This window comes from Aegilops tauschii, chromosome 5, assembly GCF_002575655.3.
Source record: "Aegilops tauschii subsp. strangulata cultivar AL8/78 chromosome 5, Aet v6.0, whole genome shotgun sequence".
Classification (NCBI taxonomy): domain Eukaryota; kingdom Viridiplantae; phylum Streptophyta; class Magnoliopsida; order Poales; family Poaceae; genus Aegilops; species Aegilops tauschii.
In genome coordinates, this window is record NC_053039.3 from 381,223,949 (window position 1) to 381,235,180 (window position 11,232).

At 45.4% G+C, this 11,232-nt stretch overlaps 1 protein-coding gene across 2 annotated transcripts; it reads left to right on the forward strand.

The window, feature by feature from the left end:
• Positions 1-3,338: 3,338 nt before the first annotated feature.
• LOC109746522 (lactoylglutathione lyase GLX1) lies at positions 3,339-6,661 on the forward strand. 2 transcript variants are annotated; one of them, XR_012184916.1, is made up of 9 exons: positions 3,339-3,583; positions 3,683-3,866; positions 3,962-4,107; positions 4,170-4,234; positions 4,340-4,552; positions 4,655-4,702; positions 4,780-4,890; positions 5,000-6,182; positions 6,270-6,661. XR_012184916.1 is itself a non-coding variant. In XM_045228971.2 (9 exons), the coding sequence occupies exons 1-9, from the start codon at positions 3,475-3,477 to the stop codon at positions 6,309-6,311; spliced, it is 1,059 nt and encodes a 352-aa protein (XP_045084906.1). In that variant the 5' UTR covers positions 3,339-3,474; the 3' UTR covers positions 6,312-6,661. The 2 variants fall into 2 exon arrangements, 1 of the variants encoding a protein (XP_045084906.1); XM_045228971.2 differs by having other exon boundaries at positions 5,000-5,140.
• Positions 6,662-11,232: the final 4,571 nt, after the last annotated feature.

The following is an 11,232-nucleotide window of genomic DNA, read 5'->3' on the forward strand; positions in this document are numbered from 1 at the left end:
CCCATATGTCCTCTATATAACCATAATATGTTTCCTTTCCCGTCTTGGTTGTTGCATCAAAGCGGACACCACTGTTTTGGTTGGTGCTCTTCTTATCTTGGGCGATCGTGTAAAAGGTATTACCATTTATCTCGTACCCTTTGTAAGTCATTATATTCGAAGAAGGTAACTGGGACAGCGAGTACAGGTCATCTTCAATAGAGGCGTCATGCATGGTACGTGCCTGCAACCAGCCGGCGAAACTCCTGGTTTGTTCACGTGTAATCCAGTCATCAGACCGCTCCGGGTGTTTGGAGCGTAGAAAATTCTTGTGTTCGTCCATATACGGAGCCACCAAGGCGGAATTCTGTAGAACTGTGTAGTGTGCTTCAGTGAGAGAATTTCCGTCCATACATATTATTTGATCCCATCCTAGCGTGCCTTTTCTATCCAGTATGCCCTTATGCCGCGATTCAGGAACACCAATCGGCTTAAGGTCAGGAATAAAGTCAATACAAAACTCAATGACCTCCTCATTTTCATGGCCCTTGGAGATGCTTCCTTCCGGCCTAGCACGGTTATGAACATATTTCTTTAAGACTCCCATGAACCTCTCAAAGGGGAACATATTGTGTAGAAATACAGGACCCAAAATGTTAATCTCTTCGCATAGGTGAACTAGGACGTGCGTCATGATGTTGAAGAAGGATGGTGGGAACACCAACTCGAAACTGACAAGACATTGCACCAAATCATTCTCTAACCTTGGTATGATTTCTGGATCGATTACCTTCTGAGAGATTGCATTGAGGAATGCACATAGCTTCACAATGGCTAATTGAACGTTATCCGGTAGAAGCCCCCTCAATGCAACCGGAAGCAGTTGCGTCATAATCACGTGGCAGTCATGAGACTTTAGGTTCTAAAACTTTTTCTCTGCCATGTTTATTATTCCCTTTATATTCGAGAAGCCAGACGGTACCTTAATACTGAGCAGGCATTCAAAGAAGATTTCCTTCTCTTCTTTGATAAGAGCGTAGCTGGCATGACCCTGATGTATGCCGTCTTTTCCGTGCATACGTTGCTGGTCCTCCCGTGCCTCAGGTGGAATTTCCGGTTCACATACCTCCTAGATAAAAATATCTATGTCAACTTGATAGGCATAATTTGTCATAAACACGAAATGCAACAACTAGTTTTAAAAGAGAATATACCACATCCGAATCATAACAAGGACGAGGGCCGACGGGGACGGATATCAAAACCATGGCACTATGTATAGCAAACAACGTACGGGTAAGATAATTATACGAGTAACTATATATCCAAATCACACAAACATCAATTTGGTAATGTAAAACATTCATGAACAAGAGGCTCACCACAAGCTAGGTGGTGCCGACGATGGGACGGTGTGGGCGATCGACGGTGGTTACGACGGAGATTTAGAAGGCACTAAGTAAACCACACCTACATATGCAAACTAATTAAGTGTTATTTTTGACCTCAAATTGCATATAAATCAAATACTAGCACATATATATAATTCCTCCCAAATTACTAAACTCACAAATTAATCACTATACAAAGCATTGCAAGAGCTAATCTAACAATGAGAGATGAAATGACAAAGTTGCTAACCTTTGTGATCATTTGAATGGATGGGGGCCTTCAAATCTTGACAAATTTTGGGCCAAATGTGTGATGAGCTCTAGAGGAAGATGGGAAGAACAGAGAGGAGAGGGGAAAGGGGAAGAACAGAGCGAGCTCGGGTGGACGGAGGGTTTATGTAGGACGACCTTTAGCACCGGTTCGTAAACGAACCGGTGCTAAAGGTGCTGGAGGGGCCCCAGACTGACAACATCCTGCCACCACCCACTTTAGTACCAGTTGGTGGCACGAACCGGTACTATAGGTTCGCCACGAACCGGTACTAATGAGAGCGGCCGGCTAGCCATTGGAACCAGCACTAATGGACACATTAGTGCCGGCTCGAAATCAAACCGGCACTAATGTACTTCACATTTGACCCTTTTTCTACTAGTGATACTTCCCTCGCGTATACGCATTGCACCAAGATGTGCTCAACATTATCCTCCTCCTGCGAACATAGAAAGCACTCGGACGTCTCGTCCTGTAAACCGTGTCGTGCACGTCTGTCAGAGGTCCATAACCGATGCTGACCGGCCAACCAAGCAAAGATCTTATATTTCAGGGGGTGCCCAACTCCTCCAAATCGCCTCCGCCATCGGGGCACGGATCCCACCTTGGCATAGTTGCTTATAGGTGGATTTTGCAGTGTATTCTCCTGATTTGTCATGAGGCCAACTGAACTTGTCATTAGCCAGCTCGTCTCTTTGCACCGTGGCAATTGGGTGCCTGAGATGCATAGTTTGCAGCAGGGCACCCATGGAGTATTGCGGTGGCACATCATGAATCCATCTTTCTCCAATCATGGCCTGCTCTACCGTTCTTGCATTCCTCGTTTTGGTGTCAACCACACTGGCCAGTGTAGGGGCAATGTCTTGTACTGCAAAACCATGGATCCATCTATCTCTCCAAAATAGAATCTTGTCCCCCTTTCCTACTTCGATCTTGACCAAGCTGTCAAACACCATCCTCGCGTCCTCATCCACCAAGAACTGGAGTCCCTGCCACGGTCTCCGATCATCCGTGCGCCTCATCCACTCCCAACGCACCCTCAGGGCGATGGCTTGCAACCCCAAGTTCTTCACTCCAAGCCCTCCCAATGTCAGAGGTTTGCATATAGCATTCCACGCTACAAGGCACCGACCTCCATGAGCCCGATCTTTGCCCGCCCAGAAAAATGCGCGCATCCAACTATCCATATCCTCGAGCACCCAAATTGGCGGCTTCATCACGAGAAGTTGGTGTACCGGCCTTGCTGCAATGACAGATTTGACCAGTATGAGCCGACCTGGCCGCTGCATGAGCCCTCTCTGCCAGGCAGGAATAAAGTGCCGAACTTGATCAAGAAGAGGTTGCCATTGAGCTTTGGTCAGTTTTTTGATAGCCAACTGGAGCCCAAGGTAGCGACAGGGGAACTCGCCGATGGGGCATTGGAGAAGGTTCTGCACACGTGCTCTATCCTCAGCATCATTAGTGATGAGGATGGCGGAGGATTTGCTGTAGTTTACCTGAATTTGTCAAAACCATGTGGTTAGTTCGGGTGTGTAGAATGGCCGGTTTTAAAGTTCGGGGTTGAATTTTAAACCGAATGGTTAGTTTAAGGTTGTAATGTGGATTTTTCTCCGTAATATAAGAGAGTTTTGAACTAGTATACGGCAGGAATACATGGCGCTTACGAGGGAAGTGGCGGCTTCTCACTGGAGCGATGACTGTAGATGGCACAGTGGCAGAGAGAGCCGGCATTCTCGGCCAGGAAATTAAGCGAGTGAGGAACTGAGGATAGATAGCGCGAGAAAGCGCCACCAAACACACAAGCACAGCGGACGGCCCAGCTTCGCGACCACGATGAGGGCTCTCCCAATGGCCGTCAGCCGTGGCGCCGTCGCCTGCGCCACCCCAGCCGCCGCCGTTCCCCGGAGATCCATGCTCCTCTCCAGCGCTGCCGCGGGCGCAGGTAAGCTCACGTCCCCTCCTCCTGTCCTCCACGCCAACCGAGAACACGAGCATTGCATCTGGCTGATTCCGTTCATCTGTTACTCGCTTCTTGGAATAGTTCTGCAGTCCGACCCCATCAGGCTGAGCACGCCCAAGCTCAAGCTCCGCGCCTCCGCGGGCGCCGCGCAGGCCGCGGCCACCTCCTTCTCCAGCAATGACGAGGCCTTTGCCTGGGCCAAGAAGGACAACATGAGGCTCCTCCACGTCGTCTACGGCGTCGGCGACATCGACAGGACCATCAAGTCAGCCGCCGCCGTAGTAGCTGCAGGCTGCAGCACCCGTGCTGGTCTTCACGGGAGGATGGATTCTGATGTGTTCTCCTGGCCAATGAGTGCAGGTTCTACACCGAATGCCTGGGCATGAAGCTGCTGAGGAAGCGTGACATACCCGAAGAGAAGTACACCAATGCCTTCCTCGGATACGGCCCCGAGGAAACCAACTTTGCCATCGAGCTCACCTACACCAATGCCTTCCTCAGAACAAGTGCATTCTCACTGTAATTTTTATCATTGCTAATGTGGACCTGACAACTTATTCATCTGCAGATTACGGGGTTGACTCGTACGATATCGGAGCAGGCTTCGGTCATTTCGGCATCGCAACTGATGATGTAACACGCCACTTCATGAGCCTTTATGGTTATTTCGTAACAAGTATAGTACGATGCTCTATTTTTTTGAACACTACCTTGAACCTTGATGGTTTGTCACGACAGGTGGCGAAAACAGTTGAACTCATAAGGGCAAAGGGAGGCAAGGTGACTAGGGAGCCTGGCCCTGTCAAGGGTGGCAAGACCGTGATTGCGTTTATCGAAGACCCTGACGGCTACAAGTTCGAGATCCTAGAGAGGCCAGGGACTCCAGAGCCACTAGGCCAAGTGATGCTTCGTGTCGGTGATCTTGACCGAGCCATAAGCTTCTACGAGAAGGTAGGTACCTTAGAACTGCCTCTTGTTCATGAAAGTTTTGCGGTTTGTTGTACCTCAGTGGTCACCGACTCACCATAGTGATGTCTCGTCGCTAAATTGTAGGCTTGTGGTATGAAACTGCTCCGGAAGCGAGACAACCCTGAATACAAGGTGATCTCTATGCTCAATCTATTATCCAATTTTTTGTAAAGCGACATATGTTAAACTGGGCACAAGCTCTTGTGCAGTACACGGTGGTGATGATGGGTTACGGACCTGAAGACCAGAATGCAGTTCTGGAGTTGACCTACAACTACGGTGTCGCTGCTGAATATGACAAGGGGAGTGCCTGTGCTCAGGTATGGATGGATATCTACATTGCATTTGCAGTTCATACTTTATAGACGATTTGAACCACCAATTGTTGTTGCATCGCTAAGTTCTTGGTATGCTGGGGGTTTTCCACAGATCGCGATAGGCACCGATGATGTCTACAAGACCGCCGAGGTGGTGAAGCTGTCTGGAGGGCAAGTGGTGCGGGAGGCAGGCCCATTGCCGGGGCTTGGCACCAAGATCACAGCCATCCTGGACCCCGATGGGTGGAAATCGGTATCACCTTTTTTTTTGTTTTTTTAAGGAGGATTACCTCCGGCCTTTGCACAGATCGATGCATACGGCCATATTATTAAAAAAGCACAAAAAGGTCTTAAAATCCAAAGTTGCCCATAGTCCGAGCAAAGAGAAAAAAATAAGTCTATAACGTGCCACACTCGGCGAAAACGCTCCACATCCAGCAATAAAGAATAGACTACGATGCCTACACACCTAGCCTATTATTAAGTCGCCATCCAAATCGGTTGAAGATAGCCCGTGCTACCGTCTCCCAGCGGTTGCACCCAATATCCAAAGGCTCCCTGAAATCCGCATGAGTGAGTAACGACCATATACGGATCCAAGTTGTAGCTTTGTAGATGACCTGCAAAAAGTTAGTGAAGTTTGTCCCATTAAATATCATATCATTTCTCGTGTTCCATATAGCCCAAAAAAGTGCACATATCCCTATCCGAATATGTTTAGCTATATATTTGTCCACTCCATTAAGCCACGTCCCAAATAACGTGTTTATACTCGTTGGGGGATGAATGTTAAAAGCTATATGTATTGATCGCCATAACAATTATGCAAGCGGACATCGGAGAAAGAGGTGTTTAATCGATTCATTTTGGCCACAAAAACAACATCTGGAGTTACCAATCCAATTTCTTTTTAGCAAATTATCTTTGGTCAAAATAACTCCCTTGTGCACGAACTACATAAAGATTTTGATGCGAAGCGGAACTTTAATCTTCCACATGTGTAAAGACCTCGACAATGGACCGGAATCAATTAAGTCCAAATACATGGATTTCACAGAGAAAATTCCATTCGAGGTTAACTTCCAACTGATTGTATCTGACTGGTCTGAAAGTTGAACATCCATCAACCTACGGACCATGTGAAGCCAAGCATTTCAGCGTTCCCCTACGAGGGATCTCCTAAACTGGATATTAAGTGGTACCGAGCTTAATAATATGATGACATAATCCTTCTTACGTTGCATAATATTATATAAGAAGGGTATTGTAGAGCCAAGGGCGTCTCCCCTAGCCAGGTATCACCTTGTCTCCATCATGCTAATCTTCGGACCATTAATTGCTCACCGGTTCGGGACTCAACTGTTTGTCTATTTTTCATGCAGGTGTTTGTTGACAACATTGACTTTGCCAAAGAACTGGAGTAACCATATACAACATGGACTTTGCCAAAGCACTGTAAACATAGACTCTTTAGTTTTTACTATCGTTGTAAACATGAACACATAGGCTTTGGGAGAATTTTTAATCTCTGGAGAACAACAAATGGAAGAGAGGACAACAAGAGCCAACTCCAGTTTTATAGATGCCATTCCCCTGGAGAAGTTAAATTTTGATGTGAAATTTGAGCAAGATTGAAATGTGAGCTCAGAAGAATGCGGTTCGATCAGACTGTAAAAACATGATATGGTTTAAGATCATGAATGATATACGCGCCTCCATGAGTGTATATAGGAACTCCTAAACGGTACTTATATTGTGATTTTAATACCAACCATTAAGGAGTCAATGTAGGTATTAGTGGTACATGTACGTATGATTTGACTGGTTTTTTAAACACTATGGCATAGTGATAGCACTATATCCATAAATGAGCAACACAAATTTGGAAATGTTACAAGGAAATCTGAAGTCGTTGGACTGCTTTATAATATATATCCATTCAGATACATGCGGTCTCACTCAATGTCATAGATATCTATTTGCATCGAAGAAAAGATAAGATATTGTGCATGAGAACGTTTCTTGTTTACAATACAAGTTGAGCAACATGGTGCTATTCACTTAGACATTACCTTATTTAGACAAGATTACTTTCTTAGGGACTAATCCAACTAACCAATAATAGGGGGAGCATATATCATCTATCAGTTAACCTGACAATAAGCAATTTATATTCTAGCCTATTTCTTCCTTGCCCTTGAGGTGTGGCTACCAACAAGTTGCGAGAATGGCTTGGGTCTATTTATTACCTCAAATCATGCTCAAATAACCCAGATCTACCCATCCATGTGATATATAACAAGAGTCGAAATGATAATCACCACATTGGAAAACAATTCTTATGCAATGGCAATAATAAGTAATATAACATGAAAACAACTAATTGTTACAACTCCAGAGCTGCATTCTATTTACTCTATGTATGTGGGTTGACCACTATTTACTCTACAAAAGCAGTAAATCGATGCATTCTGTCAATATATAAACACAGCTTCGCTGGTTCACCATATTTCCCAAAATAACACAACCTAGAACCAAATTGTTCAAGCATTCCAAAGTGCATAAGCAGTTATAAGAATATCAAGAAAAGAAGTTGGGTGCAGCTTGACACCACCAAAGAGGGATATAGTGAAGGAAATATGCCCTAGAGGCAATAATAAAGTTATTATTTATTTCCTTATTTCATGATGAATGTTTATTATTCATGCTAGAATTGTATTAACCGGAAACTTAGTACATGTGTGGATACATAGACAAACAGAGTGTCACTAGTATGCCTCTACTTGACTAGCTCGTTGAATCAAAGATGGTTAAGTTTCCTAGCCATAGACATGAGTTGTCATTTGATTAACGGGATCACATCATTAGAGAATGATGTGATTGACTTGACCCATTCCGTTAGCTTAGCATTTGATCGTTTAGTATATTGCTATTGCTTTCTTCATGACTTATACATGTTCCTATGACTATGAGATTATGCAACTCCCGAATACCGGAGGAACACTTTGTGTGCTACCAAACGTCACAACGTAACTGGGTGATTATAAAGGTGCTCTAAAGGTGTCTCCGATGGTACTTGTTGAGTTGGCATAGATCAAGATTAGGATTTGTCACTCCGATTGTCGGAGAGGTATCTCTGGGCCCTCTCGGTAATGCACATCACTATAAGCCTTGCAAGCAATGTAACTAATGAATTAGTTACGGGATGATGCATTACAGAACGAGTAAAGAGACTTGCCGGTAACGAGATTGAACTAGGTATTGAGATACCGACGATTGAATCTCGGGCAAGTAACATACCGATGACAAAGGGAATAACGTATGTTGTTATGCGGTTTGACTGATAAAGATCTTCGTAGAATATGTAGGAACCAACATGAGCATCCAGGTTCCGCTATTGGTTATTGACCGGAGACGTGTCTCGGTCATGTCAACATAGTTCTCGAACCCGTAGGGTCCGCACGCTTAACGTTCGGTGACGATCGGTATTATGAGTTTATGTGTTTTGATGTACCGAAGGTAGTTCGGAGTCCCGGATATGATCACGGAGATGACGAGGAGTCTCGAAATGGCCGAGACATAAAGATCGATATATTGGACGACTATATTTGGACATCGGAATGGTTCCGGGTGAGATCGGGAATATACCGGAGCACCGGGAGGTTACCGGAACCCCCCCCCCCCCCCAGAGGTATATGGGCCTTATTGGGCCTTAGCGGAAAGGAGGGGAAAGGAGCAAAGGAGGGCCCCCCCCAAGCCCAATCCGAATTGGGAGGGGGGCGTCCCCCTTTCCTTCCTCCCTCCTTCCCCTTCCTTCCCTCTCCTACTCCAACTAGGGAAGGGGGAATCCTACTCCCACCGGGAGTAGGACTACCCCCCTTGGGCGCGCCTAGGAGGGCCGGGCCTCCCCCTCCTCCACTCCTTTATATACGGGGGAGGGGGCACCCCATAAACACACAAGTTGATTTCTTAGCCGTGTGCGGTGCCCCCCTCCACGGTTACACACCTCGGTCATATCGTCGTAGTGCTTAGGCGAATCCCTGCGCCGGTAACATCATCATAACCGTCACCATGCCGTCGTGCTGACGGAACTCTCCCTCGGCCTCAACTGGATCAAGAGTACGAGGGACGTCATCGAGCAGAACGTGTGCTGAACTCGGAAGTGTTGTGCGTTCGGTACTTGGATCGGTCGGATCGTGAAGACGTACGACTACATCAACCGCGGTGATAAAACGCTTTCGGTCTACGAGGGTACGTAGACACACTCTCCCCGCTCGTTGCTATGCATCACCATGATAGATCTTGCGTGTCCGTAGGAAATTTTTGAAGTTACTGCGTTCCCCAAAAGTGGCATCCGAGCCAGGTTTATGCGTAGATGTTATATGCACGAGTAGAACACAAGTGAGTTGTGGGCGATACAAGTCATACTGCTTACTAGCATGTCATACTTTGGTTCGGCGGTATTGTTGGATGAAGCGGCCCGGACCGACATTACGCGTACGCTTACGCGAGACTGGTTCTACCGACGTGCTTAGCACACAGGTGGCTGGCGGGTGTCAGTTTCTTCAACTTTAGTTGAACCGAATGTGACTATGCCCGGTCCTTGTTGAAGGTTAAAACAACACTAACTTGACGAACTATCGTTGTGGTTTTGATGCATAGGTAAGAACGGTTCTTGCTCAGCCCGTAGTAGCCACGTAAAACTTGCAACAACAAAGTAGAGGACGTCTAACTTGTTTTTGCAGGGCATGTTGTGATGTGATATGGTCAAGTCATGATGTTATATTTTATTGTATGAGATGATCGTGTTTTGTAACGGAGTTAGCGGCAACTGGCAAGAGCCATATGGTTGTCGCTTTATTGTATGCAATGCAATCGCCATGTAATTGCTTTACTTTATCACTAAGCGGTAGCGATAGTTGTAGTAGCAATACTTGGCGAGACGACAACGATGCTTCGATGGAGATCAAGGTGTCAAGCCGGTGACGATGGTGATCATGACGGTGCTTTGGAGATGGAGATCAAAGGCACAAGATGATGATGGCCATATCATATCACTTATATTGATTGCATGTGATGTTTATCCTTTATGCATCTTATTCTGCTTTGATTGACGGTAGCATTATAAGATGATCTCTCACTAAAAATTTCAAGGTACAAGTGTTCTCCCTGAGTATGCACCGTTGCCAAAGTTCGTCGTGCCGAGACACCACATGATGATCGGGTGTGATAAGCTCAACGTTCTTATACAACGGGTGCAAGCCAGTTTTACACACGCAGAATACTTGGGTTAAACTTGACGAGCCTAGCATATGCAAATATGGCCTCGGAACACTGAGACCAAAAGGTCGAGCGTGAATCATATAGTAGATATGATCAACATAGTGATGTTCACCATTGAAAACTACTCCATCTCACGTGATGATCGGACATGGTTTAGTTGATTTGGATCACGTGATCACTTAGATGATTAGAGGGATGTCTATCTAAGTGGGAGTTCTTAAGTAATATGATTAATTGAACTTTAATTTATCATGAACTTAGTCCTGGTAGTATTAGCATATCTATGTTGTAGATCAATAGCTCGCGTTTAGCTCCCCTGTTTTATTTTTGATATGTTCCTAGAGAAAACTAAGTTGAAAGATGTTAGTAGCAATGATGCGGATTGGATCCGTGATCTGAGGAATTGTTGCACAGAAAAATTATGGCCTTGATGCACCGCTAGGTGAGAGACCGATTGCAGGAACAGATGCAGACGTTATGAACGTTTGGCAAGCTCAATATGATGACTACTTGATAGTTTAGTGCACCATGCTTTACGGCTTAGAATCGGGGCTTCAAAGACATTTTTGAAACGCCACGGAGCATATGAGATGTTCCAAGAGTTCAAATTAGTATTTCAGACTCATGCCCATATCGAAAGGTATGAGACCTTTGACAAGTACTTTGCCTACAAGATGGAGGAGAATAGCTCAACCAGTGAGCATGTGCTCAGATTGTCTGGGTACTACAATTGCTTGAATCAAGTGGGAGTTAATCTTCCAGCTAAGATAGTAATTGACAAAGTTCTCTAGTCACTATCACCAAGTTACTAGAACTTCGTGATGAACTATAATATGCAAGGGATGACGAAAGTAATTCCCAAGCTCTTCGCGATGCTGAAATCGGCGAAGGTAGAAATCAGGAAAGAGCATCAAATGTTGATGGTTTACAAGACCACTAGATTTAAGAAAAGAGCAAAGGAATAGAAAGGGAACTTCAAGAAAGAATGACAAACAAGTTGTCACTCCCGTGAAGAAGCCCAAAGCTAGACCCAAGCCTGAAACTGAGTGCTTCTACTGCAAA